This window comes from Tubulanus polymorphus, chromosome 2 (genome assembly GCF_964204645.1).
Source record: "Tubulanus polymorphus chromosome 2, tnTubPoly1.2, whole genome shotgun sequence".
Taxonomy (NCBI): Eukaryota; Metazoa; Nemertea; class Palaeonemertea; order Tubulaniformes; family Tubulanidae; genus Tubulanus; species Tubulanus polymorphus.
In genome coordinates, this window is record NC_134026.1 from 24,746,865 (window position 1) to 24,770,892 (window position 24,028).

Sequence of the window (24,028 nt, forward strand, 5' to 3'; positions counted from 1 at the left end):
GGATGGCGCCTGACAACCGTTCATCGGATCCCATCATGCTGTATCGTCTTCGTTAATTAATACTCAAATATCGTACATATATATAGATAAGTAAATTTCGTTTAGACTTTTCTCAGGATTTTATCTTGATGCTATGGATTCGTCGTGCTCTTTCCACGCGTTAATTTTCCTGCTAATAATCGGGCGACTTTCGTGTACCGATTCGCCGAAACACCGCTTGCAACCGTTCTTTCAGGGTAAGTGTTTTATTGAATTCATAGTATGTATATATATAACACATTCTAAAGAAGTACAATTATAAGGTTGATGAAGAAAACTCGATGTATCTATCTAGATAACCTCGACATAATGCAAAAGCTGGATACTTTAACAGCAATAACTTCATTGAAAGTTTGAAAGTTGTGGAATAAGCAGAAAGTACATATTTTTGTCTACGTTAATACTGTCAACATTTTGTTACAATGAAAAATTAAGGAAGAAGTTAACAATGATTTCTTTCGCTAGAACTGACTTTTGGCAAATATCCAAATCACGTTCACATAATTCAATCAAATTTATCAGTTATATTTAGATGCATTCTAAACTGATAAAACGTCACCACCCAAACGATGGATATGCATTTTAATCGTTTTATTGTAGCCTAAATGTCGATATTACCGAAAGTTCGGTCCGATTACGCCGCAGGTCAAAATTATATCATAGACGTATATATATATTTGTTGAATTTTACGGGTCTAAAGTGATACATATATATATATATATATATACATTACGTATAAATCGACAATATTACCATGGTGACTACGTTCATCTAACGTATCGTAATACGTTTATTACTTTCAATATGTAATAAAATTTGTGATCGTATGGTGAGTGACTTTTAGAGATATCTTCGAAACGAAAGGAAATATATATGATATTTGTTATCAGGTGTAAAACTTTGCCGGAGTCTATAATTTTGCCTTTGTGAATGACCTATCAGCGCACAACATGTCAATAATTTCCCAAGACGATTCCTTTCTATTCACGCCAATCATATTTACAGTGCTGCGCTAAAGTGAGAGAATAATTTTATCTCTAACGAACACGTTTGTCACACTGTCAATCAGGCTCCCTACCGGTAGTTCTAATTGTAGGTGACGGGATATATGTTAAGCTAGTTATGTTTGGCACGAAAAGTGAAATCGAATTTGTCAACAGCTAGAGCTACTTTTTGACCACTCAAAACTCCCTATAGACGCACCCGTATGACGTCGACAATTCTGACGACAATTCACTGATCTGTGGCGCATTTATGGAGTAATCACTCCAGGGACTCATAACATAATACTATAGCCTACTTATCAAATTTGTATGAATTTTCATGTATATTTTCTTTTTTCAGACCTAGTATCATTCTAGACCTTCAAATAAACTCAGTTGAAAATATATTGGGTTGACCACAGGGTTAAGAAGGATACTGGGGACAGTTAGATAGAATGGTATTAACTTTAAACTTTGTAGCTAACTCAAGGGGTAAAGTTAATACCAGTCAATAAAATCGGTCTGGAAAACCAGCCCCAGATATCTTACAACCATAGAAATATTTAATATACGGTATCATATACCAGCACATTGTCTTTTCATAAATTTTTTATTGACGCAGTATTGAATTGTCGGCATTTTGCTTTGTAGACGCGATCGACCTAATTTTTTTTTGAAAAAATGTAGCTTCTGTTCATTTACTTCATTTCTGCATTGTATCAATGCATCCGTCATCTTCCTTTGGGCTATCGACATTTATATATGTCTCTATATCGATTCCCAATCGACGCTATTTGATGGGAATATACTCGTGAATATACGCTATTCTTGACATCAACATTGTTTCCGACATTGATTTCTTCATGAAAATGGCTTGTACGGCAACGACACCAGTTCAACGAAGTTTTCAATTCTGTATTAACCGATATATGTTGGGCAAAACACATGCAAGGGTCGGATCCGGGATATTTGACTTTGGAAAAATAGGCGCAAATGATACCGCGATATTGGCCCAGTAAATAGTGAAAAATGGGTTTCATTGGCTTTTCCAATTACAGGCTATGCCTAAATGTAATATACACTGACAGACAAGGTTTTATAGAAATCTAGACGGTTAAGATGCTCCTATTCCAAACAACCATCCAGCAATCCATGATAAATAGAGCTCCATATTTTTTTGTGCGTGGCATTTACTTGTCCAAGGGTTTCGTGAAGTATAGCAGATCTAAGAATATTTTTCTTTCTTTTTGAGCAGCATCACTCGATATCGTATATTTTGGATATAAAACACGAGTATTGTAAATCGTGAGTCTCTTTTGATGAATACATCCAAGCAGAGGACTTCTAGTGTATGCTAGAGCAGATGAGGACTTCCTATCCGAGCAAAGGACTTCTAGTGTATACTAAATCGAAGTGGCCAACATTTCATAGAGGAATTTTTTTCTGCGAGATGATTAATTCAGTACTATCAGTTGTGAAGAATAATTTCTTCCGTTATTTTATCTTTCACGGAGTCAAGGTTGATCAGAGACGAAACCGGAAACCTGATTGAGTCATTGCCTGCTGTATTCAGAGTTGGATTTATCAACGTTTTCTCACGTGCGCTGGCTGTACACATCATGTAGACTATAATATTGATATATGGGAATCCATTCGATCAAAATCTCCAGGGATTGATTTACTGCAGATCGGAACAATTCATTTATTGAGTAGTGGATCAGATGAGTCTTGATGTACTAGTATACGGCTATATCGACGTCCTCTCGACTGAAGATAAGCAATGTACGTGTACATGCACACACAGACAGACGTACTGGGTACTACCTAATCACAACCTAAAGGCTTTAATGTCAAGCGACGACCACCATAGCCGTAGACTACACGAATGTAGCATTCCTCCATCCATATGATGTTTTCCAAAAGATTAGTCGGCTTATAGAAATATCCGCGTTGCGATCAATAGAATTGCAAATAGAACTGCAGGTTCGATTGAATAAACAAACTACATCGCGTTTAATACCATTCACTCGGAAAAACTGCTTTGATTTTTTTTTGTACGGCAATCATTTGAAAATTAATATCGTCAACGCGCATAAAGCATTCTCGTTGTGATATAGAATAAGGCTCATATATTACGTATGGGCCTACACCATTGTAAATGGTAAAGTGTATATTATGGCAAATTATTCTGGATCAATTTAGTTAGCGGAATAAATGATCGGTACGTTTTCTTCATTACGTGTTTGGTCAGTGAAACATGATCTGGGGTGAAATACCAATTGCTCTTCATTGTCATTTGATATTGGTGTCACAATGGTAGATTAAGTGATTTGGACGGCGTTGCCATGGTGAACTGGTGACAGATTATCGTCATATCATCATCGACTTCTACATGACATCTTCAATTGATAGGAATCTTATTTTTATTGACTGGGCAGGTGGATAGTATCGACTGCCATTAGCATATCAGTGGACAACGTCTTCCGTGCTGAACATCGCGGCGATGTCTTCTACGATAAATGCTTCGGCGATCCATTTGCTCCCACCTTCCCATATTTGAATCCGTCAAAAGATCTGATTTTGTTCGTCGCGGAGAAGTTTTTCGGAACTCCAAACACGTTCCGTCGGAGGAATACATTGTGATAAAATCTACAACACCTTCGACAACTCCCTGCTTGGGCTAATGAACCTTCTTGGCCACTCGTATGCAATATGGTTCCCAATGGGTTGATATGGAATGTGTTCAAATATACAGAAACTGTACTGTACACACCTGACGATGATCTCTAGTGTGAGATCGAAACGTCGTGTTCTTATATTTTAGATTGTTTCAATAAAAAAATTCTCGATTTTAGATTTCTTTTAATTTTTAGATAGTGGGTTTTTATCTTATCATCTGTTCACTCGATTTTTGTTTTTGCCGCGTACATCACGATCAACTTCCATATTCTAACTTAGATCGAATTACAACTACGATTTGATATCTGACTGAATGCTAAGCGAATTATTCTACTTCATTTTAAGTTCATTTTTGCTCTGAAATTGGTTTTTGTTTGGATGAATGTGTCGTGTGGAAATTGAATTCTAGCGTGATTTTGTCGGGATTCCGATGTCCGTATTAAAAAGCAAAGCATGCTGACGTCAACGAAAACTCTTCAAATTAGATTAATCACGCTTCGTGCATCATCGTCTAAGGAAGAATTTTCTTTCTCGCTGTAAAAGGCATCCCGGAGGGTAAGATCTACTTTGCTATCAACCTACTCTAGCTCCATGCGACCAAATAAAAGAACTACGTAACACCATTTCAAACAATGCTATTATAAAGAAATTATTAAGCGGGTGTGGTAGAGATGGAACAGATACAGTTATTGGTTAGGTTTTAATCATTCAAATCAATCAAGTTCGAATGTAGGGCCACAAAGTCATGTAACTGGACCACGAGTGATAGATGAACAATTCAAAATGCAAGCATCATTCCTCGGGACTTAAATGATACGGCTTCTCATTTCATTTGTATGGACGCACCTTTCTTCTGGTATTAGCATTAGCATACAGAGCTTACTCAATCGATCAACGAGATATACCTCGGCCGAGATCCACCAAGTGCCTATTGTCTAACTAATGAATCCCTCGATACCCCTGAAACCTGTTTCGGTTGTTAATCATTTTGAAATCTCATGAATGTTTTACAATATCCATTAGTGTAATTATCATCACGGCTTAATCTGACGATGGTCAGATGCGCCCGAGAGAGTAATACAGAAAAAAAGAAACAACGCAGCGAAAAAACGTTCAGCGCAACGAGACAGTCGAATTAACGAGATGGATTAAAATTCAATTTCTTATGATGAATTTTTTCTCCTATTTTGTAGTTCCTACGAAAAGGAAATGATTTTCAACGCATGATGATTACTCCACAGTCGGTATAGTCTATCATTTGATTCTCAGCGGATACGGTGTGTTCACTAATCACTTTCACGAGATAAAGCGCCGCACCTTCCTACTGAAGAGCGTCTCTTCTTACTACTTCAGTTAAGCTCATAGAATAAAGTTTTTTTCCGTTCTATCTGTACGTTTGTCGACACCGTGTGAAATTTTCGTTTGACATCAACCCTTCAAGTAATTTTCGACTAAAATGCAATTTCGTTTGGTAGCGATATGATTAATATCTTCCAATGTTCGCCATGTGTCAATACGATAACGATCAGAGCAGCCCAGTCGTGCTTCGTTCATTTGTCATTTCTAGACGGAGAAAATTCTACAGATAGACAGAAGCAACAGATCTTTTTAGTAGTTGTATCGATTCGATTTCTTCGTTGGAAGACAAATATACTCTCGGCGGTATCCCGATTTCGCTGTCTCGGAATTCTCGCTGCGGCCCGCCGATAAAACGGACAGTAAGAAGTGAACGAGTGCTCTCAAATAAACATCGCATTTGTACATCTCGTCCACTTACTGACTTTTGCGGTGAGCGTCCCGTAGAATATTGGTTATTTCATGATTCATAGAATGGTATAGACCGTATGACAGAGAATGAAACACTTTCTCTTTTTCTGATAAGTCGATCATGCGCGCCAGTTTTTTATGTTTTCTTCACACGGACACGAACAAACTCTGAATCACGTTATCTAACCCGAAAGTATTCCGTATTCGTCTTCAGTTCCTTGATCGTTGAAAATCACGAAGAATAGTTTTCATATATATCGAAGAAGTGAAATAACCTATCACAGTGAAAAGCGAAATAGCCTGTTTGTTGTCTATAGACGTTAACGCTCGGAAACGATTTTCTTGCGAAAGATGAATTGATGAGTTTCTCGGCTTCGATAGTGTCGGCTTCAATCATTCTATAAATCAAACGACTTCTATCAAGAAAAATAAATAAACAAATTCCCTCAAAGTCTTCGATGAAAAACTTGAACCTGTCAGTGTGTTTGTTGGCCGTTATCTTGGCATTGTGGCTTGCAATGAATATCATCAGTTCTTTCCTCAATCGATTATTTCAGGATCATGCGGACCGGTAGATGCGTGTGACCAAGGATGTATTCCCGACGGCCGTGGTTATTACTGCTCATGTGAACCTGGCTTCAGACTTGAGCCTAATGGATATGCATGCGCAGGTACGTAGACAATTCCGCATGTAATTTATGATCAATTAAGGGAATTTAATAATTAATAGGAAATATGATTTACCATCGCTCGTATATTGGGATCATCCAATTTATTTCTAAATTTGTACCAGTCGATTGTACGCATATAAACTGCGATGTTTGTAGTCTTATTTGTTTCTTCTTCATGAATAAAACTACACTCATAGTCTGAGAATATTGTTATTCAACATCAAAGGTCCTTATATGTGACAAGAATACTAAAAAGCTAGATAACTGCTTATATTATGCATCTATATGCACCACACCACCCAAGTAGTTGCGGTTTTTCGTTTGGTTCAAGTAATCTACTTCTTTCCTGTCATAAAAGAAACCCTTTCATTCAGAAATTATAGATATATTCGGATATTATTACTATATTTTCCAAGTGATGAGTCGCGATGGAATTGTGCCCAAATGTACACATCATACACGCTTTTTGTGACCATCTTCGTAACGATAATAATCACGTTATTATTGAATTACTTCTTTTGCAGCAAATAGATAGTCATTTCACATTTCATTATCTCATCCTTGAAAGCTAATCCATCCAAAATATTGATTTTACAATAAATTCCAATAAAACTAAATCTAATTTTGCAACATCTGAAACTAGGAAGAATATTTGCCATTCGCGCAATGAAACTATTTCATTTTTGGCACACAAATTGTTGGAAAGTTTATGTGAAAGATCCCCGCGCTGTTCAAATGTTCTGTTCAAATTCCAGTAGAAAAGAATTGCTCTTTCCCTCTCCCCCTTCTCTTCAGTAAACGCATCATTCGTTATGTCTTACGATAAAACAGCATAAGGTATATATGTATATATTATTCGTTTATCTTCTTTGCTTCAAAAAGGCTTAAGGGAAACAAATTATTCTAAAAGCATGCCACGTCACCGTACAACTTTCATCGTAGAGTTAGATCGTTCAGTATATGGTTTTTTCTAAATGATAGTATACTTTTCTGTATGGCATTTGCCTTAGGTACAGTTTATTTACACATCTATATGTTCAATTTCATCACTTTACTGCGTCTCTCTCTCTCTCTCATCTACTATTACCCCTTGTCACTATGGCACTGGAGTTGCTACGTTAAGCGTGTCACTAATACCGTTCTAAAAAGCTCATTATTTTTCAGTGTTAAGGTCCTACCGATGATTCAGAGTATCCGGTTGTTGTCTTTCCGTCTTGTCAACCTGAAGCATTCGCTATCTTGTGTGATCAATAATCCGAACATGCATTGTCTTCTTTGATGTTCTATTGCGGTTGAGTCATGTGGAAGAAACTGGTATTTAGTCTCGGGGGTTGTTCAGATCAACTGTGAATAGAACCTGCAAAAACGTGTCCTTCGTAACTGAAACAAACGTGATACACGAGAATAGCGCCTGGATCGTTTACCACCGATACAAGAACCTTTTGGTATTCTAACTTAGGCTCTCTTTTATTTAGTATCATTTGACCTGAATGATAATTGTCGTTTTTGAAAAAGGAAATCCTATTACAGATCTTCCATCCAGCTCATGTTCCAAACTTTATGACGAATTTGGTTTTTTGAATATGTGACTGAATAACTATGAGTTGTTACAGTTCTTCCTCGTTTCAGTGCATTCGGCAGTAACAAAGCCATTTTGGTCCTGAGTCACCATTGTAAATTGCATACGTCTAATTCTATTGTTATGAGTAAGCCTTGTCTGCTCCAGAACAACGGTCATATTCACATGGCTGCTGTTTATAACTACTGTCAGTATCACGACATCCATGTTGAACTTGCACTCCAAAATACATAAAGGATGCGTTTAAATAGTTTGAAGTTAAGAAGAGTCCGAGCAGCTATAAACAAAGATCGTGTCATCTATTGCTCATAGTAGGGGGAATACTGGAGCACTTTTACAGCCTGTACCTGAGTAAAAGATAAGTCGGTTTGCGTGTAGATAATCACCCTTATGGACCATCGTCAACGGGACGCAATCAATATTTCAAGTACTCTGTTGGAGGCAACGTTATTGTGGTAATTAGCTCGTGCTTTTCAAATATTGATGAAGCTGCATTCATGTGCACCATCGAGCTTATGATGCAGTAATCCTGAACTTTTTTTTCACGTTTGAGTGAAACCAGAAGGAAACTTTTAGCAACCCTCATTCAGGCGCATATATTTCATTGAATACGGAAATCAGGGATATTAATTGTGTAATTACTTCCTCTTTAGTTACTGCTACAACGTAGATTTTCGCTTCGTAATTAGGGCAGATTTCTTAAAAAGAGATTTTTGCATATATTATTTTTACACTTTTAGAGGGCAGATTACTGTCCAGCGACACTTTTGATTGACAATTGATTTCAATTGATATTCTATTGACCCATATATATACACTCGCGGACATGTTAGGAAATCATACAAATGAAAAAATGAAATAACTAGTGTGAAAGGGCTTCTTTTTTAGTCCTAAACACGTCAATCTATACATGCTGATTTTTACTATTTTTTTACCCATATCATTGATGAAAGAAACCGGATACAACATGTCATCAACTCCAGTTTCAGCAAAAAAGTCATGATTCACCGATTTGTTCTGACGAATTCTAATGATTAACTCATGTCAATAAGCAGCGGGAAAAGTAAATGAGATATTCAAAGCTGCTTTTGGTAACTTTGAAACGCCCGTCAACGAGTAAACTACCTGTGATTAAATGAAAATTGAATTAAGGCACGCGATTATATCTCGAATTCTAATCAGCCGAATGCCGCTGCTGTTATAATTTAATTAAAATCGCTGCTTCAGTTTACATGCGCGTGTACCACGCAAAGCTTGCTACCATCTTCACAGTGAAGCGAAATGTGGCAATAGATTGGCTGCGTTAATAATTTATCTGATATCTCTTTCATTTGAATAAGATGAACACAAGAAACGAATTTAAAATTGTTAACACGCCATTTCAATTCAACTTGTGAACTACTTTTTACCTTTCTTAGATAAATACCAGGAGCCAAATCAACTTATTCATGCAAAATAGAAATATCTCCGAATAAGCTTATTCAGGATTTTTTACTATAAAGAAAGGAGATGTTGGATTTCTGCTATAACGCGGCATTGTATCGCGAGCAGTTGTATCGTTTTGACGCATCATCCGAATACATCTCGGTGTTTTGAATGAATAAAATACTCACGATTTTCATCAGTCTTGTCTCAAATCGAGCAAAGAAACCTATACATAAAATATATGAACAATTGACAGCCGTGTTTCATTGCGAAGAATACAGTTATGAATTATTTAAACCAATGACCGATATTTACGCGATGAGATAACGAAAAACGGCACCGGAAGATGTTAAATCATTTTCCATAAGGAAAATTATGCATTCAAGCGGTGCGCCTGAGCACAAATTAAATTTTGTGCCTTGTCGGCACATGATTATTTAAAGGTTGTAGATAGCAGTGGAGGTTCCTGGCCGGGGTAAACATTGTTTGCTCCGGCTTTCTTATCTGGCTTCATGTCGTTGTTCTGATGCGAATAGTGAAGGATGGAACAAAATGTGCCATGAATATTGTCTTTTTTTCTGGGACAATAAGCGGTCTGTTCGAATCCCACGCCTTCCTGTATTCTGCTTGTCATGCAACCCTCTTGCATTAGCGCGCGTGTATTATTCAACGTATTCGATTAAAACAACCATAACACCCAAAATGCGAACTGGTAATTGACAAATGAAGGTTCGTCACATCGAATTCCGACTATCTAAAAATTATACGCACAGTTTGAAAGTAACCCGCTATTTGGGCGTTAAACATTGATCATATGGTAAAACACAACGGTTGTTGTTCGGTTCCCGATAAAATTTCGTGCTATTATATCTAATTATAGGCGTGCGTGGAAAGATTTCCAATGAAATCTGATCTAAAGTAAACGAAAGCGCAATGGTTAGTGTTTCAAGGGAGCGACTGAAACACCAATTTTCGATCATGTAATTGATCAATCAACGGTTACACGATGTTTTACGTGTGTTTATTTCATTTTTTTATGGCAAGAGATGATTTCAATCGTTACGTGAATATGAATTCGCCCATTCACAGCTAGTGTCTGGACTGATGTTCCTCTGAACCATGTTTCCGCTCTTGTTAATTTGCTCGTTTGTGCGGCAACGTTTGTTGCTTAAAACCTACACTTCTTCCTTCCTTCGCCAAACCTGGTAATTTGTACTGAAGGGATTCACTCAATTATCTGGCCGCATGAAGCGACCGCGATGAAACCCGACAAATGCTATTTACTGCGTACCTCAAAAATCAAATGTCATTTCTCCACTGAATAATGGCCACTTCGTCAGTTTCTTTCGCGGTCGAAATTGGCTTGCAGAATATTTCTACTTCTGTGCGATGATCTCATCAAAGATACCATTTACTCACTCAATACGTATGTAATCATTTCTTCACGAGCTAGAATAACCATTCATCCTACAATAACTTCCGCTTTGCTAAATAAATGGCGGCCCATATCATTCGGGCCGATATAGATCGATAGTTGAAATCGGTTTTAAAATTCAATTAAGCTTCTATAGTGTTGGTTTCTGGCGATAACTGAATTATCGTGACCCATCTAGTGAACATTTTTTTTCCGTACGACCAGCAGTAAGCCTCTCTGGTATAACTGTAATTACAGCGTTAGTTTCCACGTGATTAAATAAGTAACTCTCGTGAGCCTGACAATTTTTATCTCGGAACAATCTCCCCGCCCTTCACTTTGTGACAGGTAGTTAACTGAACGGACCATTTACGGACATCTAGATGCTAAACATGTCCACAGTAAAGCTGAAAGAGCTGTACATTTTTTGCTTACCGCAGGTCATCCATATAACAACTCCTCGTTGTCTCATATATCGGTATGCATGACAATAGTTTTGTCATCCAGTAATTGGGGATCACATGACCATATCATCCATCAGTGAAACGGTAAAGCTGTATATACTCATTGCGGCGGCTGATATCGAATACAAATCAGCGCCACTCTGTGAAATATATTTTTTTTCGGTCAGTACACGATACGATCGTTAATAATTCTGGACAGGTGACATCGTCCACGAGGAAATATCCTGCTTGTTCGTGGATGTTTTTGCGTGCCGTGATTTTCTCCTCGCTGTCATGGATGATAATGTGCAGATCATCCGATTACGGAACGTCGAAATTTTTCAATGTTCTTCGCGATGCTGGATTATTCCCGGTTTTCGCAGGTCGAACTGATCGGGCTTTTAGAAATTCATTCAATATTTTCATCATTCTTCCTGCGTTGTATATATAGATCTATCTGGCGAAACTTCAAACATATACAGCAAATGATGTATTCAAGTGCGTCATCGACATTATGTATATCTTAGACAGGAATCTTGAATCTGTATTGAATAAATTCCGCCGGAATCTACACCAATTATCGACTCCCCGTAGCCAACATCAGCGCGTCGTAATGAAAGGAGATGATAATTGAATACGATATCTATTGATCAGACTTGCTGTAGGTGTCACATTGATACTGACCTCTCTTTTGGCTAGGATTGGTTGATATTGGCATACGTCTCGGCATGCTTCAGTGATGTGCATGTCTAATATTATCAAACATGGGTCTCTCTGTATGTCTTCTATAAATAACGTCAAAGGATCGATTCTTCACTGAAAGAAATGCATGGGCGAAAGGAATGAAAAGTGAAAGATGAAATCATTTTGAGGTTTTCATTTCAAATGTGTGATGATGTGCTTTCAGAACTTCCGTCCGATTTCTGAAACGCGGAAGAGATTCTTTTGAGCTTCCTTTTTAACGTGCTACAATAAATAAATGATGAATGCTTGGTCCTGGGTGGTTCCAAGCTTGGAGTTATCGATTACTCCAAGATCCAACCTATGTTAACGTCAAATACATAAAATCTCGGTGGTGTCGACAATTCGAAGAAATTATATTGAATATTCAGTTTTGACAGATCAATTACTAGTTCAGATGATGGATCAGTGTCCTTAATGTCAAGAAATCTTATCTCCTGTAACGTTATGTTCAGAATGGTTACAATGACGCTGGTGTTGCAGTGGTAATGATAACCGATGTCGCAATTAACCAGTTCTTCTTTGCCAGAATACGACAAGAGATCTCTTAAAAGAGACACGAGCTATTCTTAGATGACAGGATGTTGATGAATTGCAATCTGAGTGTGGAAAATATATGACACATTTCCGTGATCTCATATAAGTATATACATATCTGTGTATAAACACACGCAAGACGCTAAATCCATTCTTTCTAAGTGCGCAGTTCATTTATCGTCTTGATTATCTATTCCGGCAATGCTGGTTGTAAAAAAAGTTACAAAATTCATCTATAGTGGCTTGTGTATCTCACAAGGAAAAAGGCTATAACAGCTTAAGGCAAGACGAATGTATCCAGACACAAAATAACCACATTTTGCCATTTGAATATCAACCGAAGATAAATTTTGTCCTTTCCACTAACACCATATGTAGATTAATTTCATCACATCCAATATCACATCCCAGTGGCTTCACATATTTCTGGAACGTGAGCAAAGTTAGGGAAATTGTGATATTTTTCCCTGGCGTGCTGGTACCTAATTTCTTGTAATAACCGACACTTTATCACCCAGGATAACTGTATACGACAAGATATATTTCCTGGGATTAGAGGCTGGAATCTGTGAGAAATTTGATCAGGGGTTTGGCTCATATTCTTGACAGGTTTGAGCCTTGGGTATGCGATTGTTACTTAACCTGCCGTCTAGTTGGAGTTATTGATAGCAGAACATTCTCAACAGGGGATTTAGAATTTCTGACTAATTAGATCTATGTGGCATTTCATATTCCTTGCATATAACCATTAATCCTTCAAACACGATGACCTAATCCGTATGTGTAATGAAATTGACATGTTAAAACATTCACAACTGTTGCGCGCAAAAATCTATCGTGTTAGTGGGATTTTCTTAGTCATTCATATTCAATTTCATGAACTTTGTATTTTTACCGTGATTAGCTCAAATGAGGCGGCAAGCTGTGATTCTCTCGCACTGCCGACTTAGTTTTCAATTTACGCCGGAATTCTATGGTATTTCACGCTGAATTACGACACTGAGCCATTTGATCCACATTTTGTCAACAACTTTAATTCAATCGCGAATAGCTTTCATCGTTTCAAAATAATCGTGGCTTTATTCGTCGCATTTCATTGAATTATTTTTTCAAAAGCTATTGGATTTACCGAAGAATAATCTAATACGAATTAGTTGTCCTAGCTCTGCACTCAAGTAATAAACATGTATTAACATTTATCAGATCTATGAAAACTCGAGTACCTACTCCAAATAAAGAAATGAGTGCATTGGTGAATTTTATTTCGAATTCAACGATGCAATTTATAGATTATTTTGAATGAATGAAATAATCTAACCGAACGTGGTTTTCAAATTTCACGTATTACAGACACTCTGTGATGCTGATCGATTTCAAAAGGCATTCACTATATACATTTCATTGGAATATATATTGGCTTCGTTTGATTCTGTAAGAACCTGGCTAACCTTTAGTTGCTATGGAAACAGCATCGGTTACGGGTGTTTCCTGAAATGAAACAAGCTGTGAAGGGAAATTGTTTACCTTAAAACTCTCGCGAGGTGGTGCATTTTGGTGGCTTCTAAATAAGTACGTTGAAAAATGATACAAGTCAATTTTAACATTGTCAAGTCTGAGCCGATTATCAGCGGGGTAATCTTATTTATGTCGTAATATGATCAGGCGAGTTTACCCTCGCAGTCTCCTCTTCCTAAATAGCCCCGAGTACTCATCCATCGTCATCATTATATCATTTTCTTAAGGGACTCCATTGTGTGTAATGTTTGCGAGGAGTAAATGCTCCAGAGCGTTTTACCGGAGTCATGGAAACAAATATCTTTTCGGATAACTCGCATAAGCAGCTTCGAAAGCAAAAACGACGTCTTCACCTTGGCTTTCTTAATTAGCTTCAATATAGCCACAAAATTTAGTTACGCACGTGCAAGTGACAGGAAGTCAGTGAATATCGTATTCGCATGTTGTTGTCATGGTTCTGTATGAGGTTGATCTAGAGTTTGATAAGAGTTTAATATCGTGGACCGAGAGGCCAGAGAAAAACTGAAGCACGCTTTACGAAATGTGACGTATCAAATCCACGATAGACACTGACGTATAACCCGGGTTTATTTCTCCACGTGTTCGTGCAAAATTTATCAATATAACGAAATTTGCGCGTAGGCAGAAAAAGATCAGTTGGTCTGCTTGTCGCCATCGCGCTCAGCTGAATCGCAGTTACCGGTCGTTGACGCTATCAACAGTTTACTGCGAAAAATCGGTTTATTGCTATTGCACTGCAAAAACAAAGGTTCTAGGTGCAACTAACAATACAGGTGTTATGGTTTATTCTGTTTGGGAAAAGGGATGGAAAAGGTGAGAAATCATCTTCCAGGTGATTCTGAAATCCACTTTGCTTTAAAGTGTGGCATCTGGTATTTACCGATCATAGGCACGTTCAGCGGCGTTGATTTGTGATTGAATTCAATATCCCATCGGAACCTTCAATAAGTTAGAGAGCACTGCCCCAATTCACATTTACATATTATACCGCACAAGAATGTCGGCCACAGACTGCTAGTCTCGAGGGGATTCATTAAACTGATGCGCATCAATTTAATCTGTCCGCTCGACAAATGATCAAATTCCGTGTACGTTAGGTGCATTTCTGTCAAAACAGCATTAATGGATTCTGATCATCTATGCGCATTCATTATAGCCTATAGCCCCGTCATGTTATCGCCATCCGTACAAATCCATTATGCTAATTAATATATCAAATAACGATGTCATGAAAGACCACACATTGACTTAAAAATCTAGAAAGGACGCTAAAATCTTTTAGATGATGATATTGAATTTCTATTTTTTTTGTATTTCAAAAGCTGTTCCTGCAGATACACTGTTAGAAGTCAACGTCGAATTTGATAATGGGGACGAAGACGCTAATACAAAACCTGGCGTGCCATACAGAACCGTTGAATACTCCAATAATGCCGCCGCCAAAAAGAAGAATATCGTACACGATAGAATGCAAGGCGACCAGCCGATGAATAGCGATGAAAACGTTAGCAAAGTTCGCCAAAAACGAAAAGGATTACAAACCGTGCAATGTGAGCATCTCGTTTGCAACAATGACGGAACGTGCGTCATTGATGAAGTTACGAAGCAGCAACGATGCCAATGTAAATTGGGATATACCGGGAAATACTGCGAGGAAAGTAAGTACATACACATATATATAATACCCATCTGGGATATGTTCTTATATTCCTCGTTGTCTACTCATTACCGGGGTCCTAAATCTCATTTCACGCGAACATAAACAAATAATGACGCATGGAACACTGATAGTTCGTCTCGTTAAATCGTTACAACATTCTCTAATCAAAATCTCACTTCTCGTTATCGTTACTATCAGTTCCTAGTTGCACAGGGAAAATGGACAGTGCAGTTCGGCCCGAGTCATCAGGCAAAATTGTCTACACCCTAATCTAAGGTTAATTTCAAACACACGCATCGAATATGAAATCTGTAACTCTGCGTTTTTGTGTAGATTTTATTTTCGATTTCATATCTCATTTTCAATTGAGAATATATAACTAGCCATCGTTCATTCTCTCTTTTACTCTCTATAGCCTTAATCTATGATTATCCAGCAGGGCGACTAAAGTTAAAGAACGTGCTAAATCCTACCCGTAGGTCTGTGGAGAACATTAATGAATTATTCTATTAAATGCTCCTTTGTATCGCAGGTGCAGATTTCTTTTTTAGTATAAAATGATTGCGGAGGCAAAGCTCTAGGGTTTTGTTAAATATCGAGCGGTGTGTATAGGTTTTGTTATTTTGTATTTATCTTTTTTGACATTTGGTATTACGTTGAATTCGACGACAAAATGATGCAATCGATGGCAAAATGTTGACGTGTATATAATAAATAGTAGAAAGAAATGTCGATAAACAAAGCATAATTCAATCGTTATCAACTTTTGAGAAACATCGGAAGCTTTTAACTCCTTGAATGGGTTGTAAGAAAAATTTATTTCGAGTGGGACATTTTACGTTACACAGGTCGACTATACTCTTTATCGTTTTGTTTTATTTCAATCTATCGACTGCAATCGTTTGTCGGATAAAGTTCTCCCTGATGGGGTATGAGGATTTACGATTAATGCCAGTATAACACGGATCTGTTAGTTTAGGGAATTGCGGGAACTTTATCTCTTTCTCATACAATCACTTTTCTGTGCATGTTATGAGATTTTCTACGCATCGATTTTGAATCATAGAAACCTTATAACATTTAATGCCGACGCCACTAACGAGTCACGATATTCCGAAGTCTCCAATTTTGTTGATATTTTCCGCATGGTTTTTTGATCTAATCCTCTATTTCATGCTTTCAAAAGACGAACATTTTATTCGGCTTTCGTGACAAATAAAGTGTCAGTAATTTGCCCGCTTATAAGTTGGTTTACGAAATCGTTAACGATGTCAAGCATCTTCCGACGAACGGCGAAACAAATTATGAGAAACCAGATATACGCTGTCATCTGTAACTTCAACACTGAATTACAAGAAATGATGATATGACGAAATTATATTATCGAATTGAATATAAATCGTTCTCGTGTATCCAAATTGATAGAATTTATTGAAGAACGAATAAGTTGAACAATAATGCCCGGTCTTTTTCTAAAGTTTGTTTTCGGCATCTACAAGAAGTAAGATCTATCGAAGCAATAAAGACCATCGTATTAAACAATTGTTTCCTCCAATACGCTGTATAAACTACTTTGAATAATGGCCATTATTTTACGAGTCCTTAGTTGGAAGCGGTCCCGAGAGGAGGCTGTAATTGGTTGGTACACTCGTGGAATATCGTCTGCGATATTGATCCGAGAAAGCAGAGGCTATCTTTCGACATGGCGATGCCTGAAATGAGCGAGAATATGGTTAATGTCTGCCATAAAATAGATTTTTATTAGTCGCGGTTGTGACGACGACCGTTACTGTTGAGTTTATCTGGGCATATCATTTCAATGTTAATCGTAGAATGATCGGAGCGCACCCGTCGATACAAGACTTTGATCAATCTCAACTTCTGGTAAATTTTACGCCAGTCAGTTCTAGAAATGGACCTGGATATATTGGGCTTTTCAAAAGTTTGCTTATAAGATCGATCATGATAAAGTTGATAGATATTCATAATTGGATACTGTGTATTTGCACTTTTTCAACCGGCAGAATGCGCAACTTCCACCATCAATATTTGTCGCCATTTCAGAACTCAAGGGTAACTCCAATTAGAGCTCATGCTCTTTTGATAGTTGTTTTCCGACCCAGTAATTAAGTTATAGCTATAACCGTATTGATTAACTGTAGAGAACATTGATAAATGATACCCTTACGGTATACTGCGTCTTCCCATAGCTTAGAAAAGAAATCTGCAAACTTTCCGATTTATCTTGATGCAGTCTTCAAAAATATCTGGTAATTGCACGATGGGTTACCATTTTAATAACAAACGAATCATGCCTTGGAGGAAGATTTAGTCACTTCCGAACTTATTTCTATGTCCTGAAACATCGAATGTCAACTTCACTTGATAGTTTGCTCTTATCGCTTTGATCTTAGTCTCTACGAACGTGCTAGTTTACCTATCCGAAAAATAAGACCGCAAGCCTCTCTCTTTTCTATTTGCAGAACTGGACGTGAGGTATCCACTATTAAGTGGATTTGGCTACGTAGCTTTCCCTCCTCTGCAGCACGCTAGTAGTAAGTGTGACATCAATATACGGTTTAGACCGGATGTCCATCGTGGTGCTAACGGTTTACTGCTCTACACCGGTGACGTGAGTGGGTATTATCCGGATTTCTTCTCAATTGCGTTGAAAGACGGCTATCCTGAATTCAGGTATGTATATAATCCGCGACAATCGCCCCCACTTTCCTCTGGTAGTCTATAGAAAAACGTTTCTAAGTGCTCTGGTTATCTTCACCAGAAAAGTCTAATTCTAAGAAATAATCTCCTCACGTATATCTGAATTGTTGCCGGCGACTAAACGACGAAAGTCAACGCTGGTAAGTAGATTACGCCATTTGCAACCGTTTCCATTTTGCGTACATTTGTGAGCTTGTAACCAGAAAAAATACCGTCGACCACAACGAAATGCCCTCGCTAGTTTACCTCGCCGAAATATTCTCAGACGAATTGATTGGCATTCGACTAGGCAAAAATTTCGATGGGAAATCAAAAACCTGTCATATTACCTGAAATGCCTCGTAAATCGGGTTTTGATCTTATTTGCTTTGCAGAAAATCCGGTAATAAATACTCGTGACTTCTGCTTCTGCGTAACACACCGTGAAAATAAGCATGTTTCATTAACTAGCTTGCCTGGCTTGATTTTATCAGTATCTCTTGCCGTGATGCAATTGTGCGATCGTTAGCTAATATTGATGGCTGTCACTGATAAATTATCTAGTCGATGTTGACCATAAAGTCTTTTCAGTCGAATGCCATGCGAATGGCTCACTAATATCAGTTACGTCTACATCACTGGCAGTTTCTTTGATGACAGGAAATTCCTAAAATTGTGCGGCCAAATATCCTAAAAAATGGATGAACACTTGGATGACATTGTGAACAAAATGCAGTATACATTTTGCATTCGTATGAAGTTAAGTGGAATGATGCAGTTTTCTCGAACCGATGGAAAATCAGGGAATAAGCAAAACATCTACTGTCGGAGCAAAGAACAAACTATGTTATCACAACGAATTGCTCTCTTGATGAGAAATGACTTTTATGATCATCTTGGCCCAACAAGGAATAGAGAACATTTTGGCAAACATCCCGATTTTTAATTAACCCTTTCAAAAGCATAATGGAAACCCGGTTGATACATGGAACCATCTATCATCTATCAAAACGTGAACAAACGAGGCTGTTTGGCCCTAGGCTGACCAATTCCAGGCATTAATAAATTAAATCCAGATACAAAATCATATAATACATTTATAACATAGACCGCAGAACACATATCCGGCGAATGCGAGAGATTTTACATCGGATGAATTCAATAAATATTCCGCGCATGTGGCACAGTTACATACAGTGACATGTCTGACCACAAAGCCATATCATGTAATATACGATTCGGGTCCTGTAATTCAGTTACTATCGCGTAAATGTAATTACGTTTTATCGATGTGATTATGAGCTGCCAGGAACGGCTCCTGTGTATACGGAGGTCGGCTTAACCCATCAGCTAATACTAATCATGACACATCGCCCACAAAACCAACTAAAATATATTTTCCCCAGAGAAAGGCCGATTTTATATGTGATGATAATCGTTACTTTCTCCGTAATATATCAGCAATTGATAAGAATACGATATTCGTCGATTTATATACCGATGATATTCATATAAAGATTAACAAAAATAGACCATTATCAACGGATTTGTAAGATATCTATCAAATGCTTATATAGACACTGAAGCTATGAAAGTACGATTTTCATTTTACCAAGAACAAGCGATCAGTTGAAGTCTTTTGATAAATTACCACTCGTTTTCAATGATAATGGAGTTTAAATCAACCGGGGAAGATACACTGCTGTCGCCTATACAGTAATCCTCTCATAATTGATACGGGTGTCTTGTAAAGGTCGCTACAGTACCTCGTCGCTATGTTTGAGACTGATCAATGATCGATTCTTAATCAAACTAATGAATAATTCAAGTATTCAGCGAAATCGTTTCGTTTTCTAATACTAGCGTTTCTAAATCGCGTTAAAGGGTCGAATTAAAATTGAAATAGGTCAATTGACATTCTATATAGAAAGGAAAATTCAATTTCTCAGTAGAGTTTTGGTGGTAAAGTATAGTGTTAGTTTTTCATAAGAGATTTCTCGTGATATCTAAAGTATATATGTAGAAATGCGAATAGTTTTTGTTCATGGATCGCATTTGCCATCTGAAGAAAATTACATCAATTACATACGTTTCAAATATCCAATTTCTATCCGGTTCTGATGTAAAATCATCCTTCTATAGCAAAGATTGGAGTGTTTCAGACGCGCAGTTAACGATTAAATTCCCATACGGCCGGCATCTTGGTTTGCGTTATGCGTCCGTCATTATTTTTCTATTCCCAGACGTAGTGTCGCAGACTTTCGATATTCATCTTCCCTATGCATGTTGATACCAGTTTTCTTCGATTATAACCATAAAGAAAATAAAGTAATGTTTTCTTTAGCGAGCGTGATCTTAGTGCATGAAGTTAGTAATCGTCGAGCGATCTTCCCTCGACCCCTGAAGGAGTTGCGTTATTTGAATCGTAACAGAGGCTACTGTAGTTTAACCCGTGGTACTAGATATACATTAGCCCTTGATTATGACATTTTTTGACATAAAGAATTTGCTGGGAGTTTATAACCGTAATTTCTTTCTTTTAGGTTTGACTGCGGAAGTGGCGAGGCGACTATAACTAGTTCGACGAAAGCGAAGCTCGGAGAATGGAACACACTGATCGCGAGTCGAGTGGGAAACAAAGGATGGATAAGTCTCAATAATGGACCGACCAATAGAGCAGAGGCAGAGGTAAGATGATTTCTCTGAGTGGGATTGGAAATTTCATCCTAGGAAGACGACTCGGTCTGTCCTACGCAGATGTTAATAATTGTCTATTTACTTGTTCAAACAATGAATAGATGGATAAACAAATCATGTTTATATTTCAAAAGAGCAACCAAATAAAACCGACGACTCCAGATTTTGAAATAATTAATACGGAATAAGATATATGAATTTTGTCGCTTTTTAAATCGCAGGGTCTATTTACCCACGTGACTCTAAGAGAGGAACTTTTCCTCGGCGGTCACAAGAACCTTACATTAGCAGCGACTAATGCAGGCGTCGAGACAGGATTTTATGGTTGCGTTGAAGAATTGATAGTTAATGGCTACAAATACGATTCCCGATGGGGACCATTCGTAGGTGACGCATTGCACGGGGTAGATGTTGGTAAGTATTGATGGTATATTTGCATTTTCAGATAATCCACTTGGGATAAAGCGCAAAGTATTTGAATGGATTTATTTGTAACTGTACAAAGTGCAATATTCAGGTTTTGAATGAAACTTTGTGATTTAGTTTGTACGCATTCAAATTGCTAGATTTTGTCACGATCTACAGAAAATGTTTATCGATTTCCATAGCTGAATGTAGTAGTGGTGTGTGCAAAGGGATGCTCTGTTACCATGGAGGGACATGTGCACCAAAATCCCCTGATAAGCATATTTGCCTGTGCGCTCTTGGTTTTTCTGGCCCAAACTGTGAAACAAGTGAGTTTTTTTGTGAATCAATGTGTATAGTCATGTAAAAGAAAATGTTTCCGATATACATGTAAGGCTTTACTGTGCCCCGGTAGAAGATAACACATGAAACTGTCTTTGAAGATAATCTATCACTCAAGAGAACACCAGAAAATGCTATTTGAATAGTTAACTTTTTTGTAGTCTCCTCACTTCAGAAAAATTGTTTAAACTATAAAACGGTTCAGTTTCGTTCCTTGTCCCCATTCAAAATGAAAATTAACCTTTCCCTTAAATCCAGCACCGATATAACGAGTGTTTCTCTTTATTTGTATAGCAACTGTTACAAAACTGCCTTTATTCAATGGCTATTCATACTTGGAACACGAAGGTCTAAAATATACATCTCAGTCGCATACCGAACTGGAAGTTATATTCAAACCCACTGCAGCTAATGGAGTGATTATTTACAACGGGCATACTGTAGACCGAAGAGGTGACTTTATGGGTGTAGCAATGAAAGACGGTCACCTAGAATTCAGATTCGATCTTGGAACTGGCCCTGCCATTATCAGGTTTGAGGAGCATAATACGAAAGCTGCCATTTCGAATTTTCTCTGGTCTATCACAATACGTATACATTTTCTTTCAATGATCACCTTCCAGAAGCAAACAACCTCTGGAGCTGAATAAATGGTACGTTGCTCACCTGAAACGCACGGGCAGTTACGGAGAAATGAGAATTAACAACGGAGGTAAAGTGACCGGGTTATCTCAAGGCCCTTACAGACAACTCACGCTGAAACTGAATATGTACATCGGTGGACATCGGAATTACGATGAGGTTTCACATCATTTGGGAATGGAGAAATCATTCGAAGGATGTATCCAGAAAGTAAATTCTTTAAAGTGGTTTCATTCATCGGACACATGGATGGGCATACATATATTTTTCAACAACTATCAAATGTTTTACGTAGGTTGTACTCAATAGCCAGACTTTGGATCTGGTTGGTAAAGCTATTGGTGGCATGAATATCGGCCGATGTGATCATCCGTGTGCTGATGCAATCTGTCAGAACGGAGGTGTTTGTAGACCAATACGCGACACTTACACCTGTGATTGTCCACTGTTTTATGCCAATACGGACTGTGAGGATAGTGAGTATCAAAATTCCTCAACTTTCCAAAAAGCCACACAGAAACAGGCAACACATTTGTTCTTTTTTTTCGTAGATATAAGGGATTCACTAACAGTACCTCGATTTAGTGGACATAGCTATATGGTATATACTGGTAATGATATAATGCGAAGGTATTTTGAATATATCTGCTACTTAATAAATCGTGTGATAGCGTAGGTTCTGATTTGTAACGCGTATTTTGCTATTTTCTTGTAGAATTATGGGCGATAAGATAGACGTATATATCAAATTCCGAGCCACTGAGGCTGACGGTTTAATTTTCTGGGCGAGTCAACAGATAATGACGTCAAGTAGTGATTTCGTAGCCCTCAGTTTAGTAGGAGGTCGGATACGATTCCAGTTCAACTTAGGCAGTGGTGAAACGACCCTTCAGTACAATATATCGAGACTTGATGACGGTGAATGGCATGAAATACGCGCGCAAAGGTAATACAGAGTTGATGGAAAATGACCTTGAATAGAAACACCATAACTTATAGTGACTATACAGATTAGCTGAAGTAATTATGAATGTGTGATTTATTCCCAATTTAGGTACGATAAGCTAGCTCTTTTAGAAGTTAACGGCAAAAATGTAATCGAGGCCAACGCACCAGGATCAGACACCAGCTTGACAACAGAATCTGCTCTATACATTGGTGAGTTTAATCGGGGATGGCTTATTTGGTTAATACGAATCACAGTAATGACCTCGGATTTGATAGACTTCACTTCTCATATCACTTCTCACCAAATATGTTTTCCTTATGCAGGAGGCTTAGAAAATATTGAACACCGGACGTTGAAGAAATTTCGAACAGGGTTGCACGGGTGCATATCGAAGTTAAAATTGGCGACCGATTATGACGTAAAATTAATCAAAGAGGCGTCAAAAGGACAAAATATCGACAAATGCTTTTTATACAACAGGAGCTAGGAAAACTTTCGAGAAAGAGACAAACAATTGTTTGCGAAATGAAAAATTTTGCTTATCCATATTTTCTTTATTGACTTTAATTTTCTTTTATGACATTGACGTACCAATGAGTGACCAAGTCGCTCATCGTCAGTTTAATCTTGACTTCGATATTCGATTTATAAGCGTTTTCAAAACCGAAGAGTGCTTGTAAAATATCCAAGGATCCAAAAGGTCACATTCACGTCTCGGAAAGGTGGCAGAAACTCATTTAAACATGGAATAATCAAGCCATAGTGGTGTCTTATATATCAGGGGTTAATTCATGCATATTGAATTGGTGCTATTGCAT

General features: G+C 37.7%; 1 protein-coding gene across 3 annotated transcripts; it reads left to right on the forward strand.

The window, feature by feature from the left end:
- Positions 1–23,697, forward strand: LOC141898464 (pikachurin-like). 3 transcript variants are annotated; one of them, XM_074784368.1, is made up of 14 exons: positions 1–236; positions 6,027–6,140; positions 15,138–15,473; positions 17,959–18,169; positions 20,719–20,863; positions 21,094–21,286; positions 21,481–21,606; positions 21,914–22,151; positions 22,243–22,471; positions 22,557–22,737; positions 22,813–22,891; positions 22,977–23,207; positions 23,316–23,419; positions 23,534–23,697. In XM_074784368.1, the coding sequence occupies exons 1-14, from the start codon at positions 134–136 to the stop codon at positions 23,695–23,697; spliced, it is 2,454 nt and encodes an 817-aa protein (XP_074640469.1). In that variant the 5' UTR covers positions 1–133. The 3 variants fall into 3 exon arrangements, with proteins under 3 accessions (XP_074640469.1, XP_074640468.1, XP_074640470.1); XM_074784367.1 differs by having other exon boundaries at positions 22,557–22,891; XM_074784369.1 differs by lacking the exon at positions 6,027–6,140 and having other exon boundaries at positions 22,557–22,891.
- Positions 23,698–24,028: the final 331 nt, after the last annotated feature.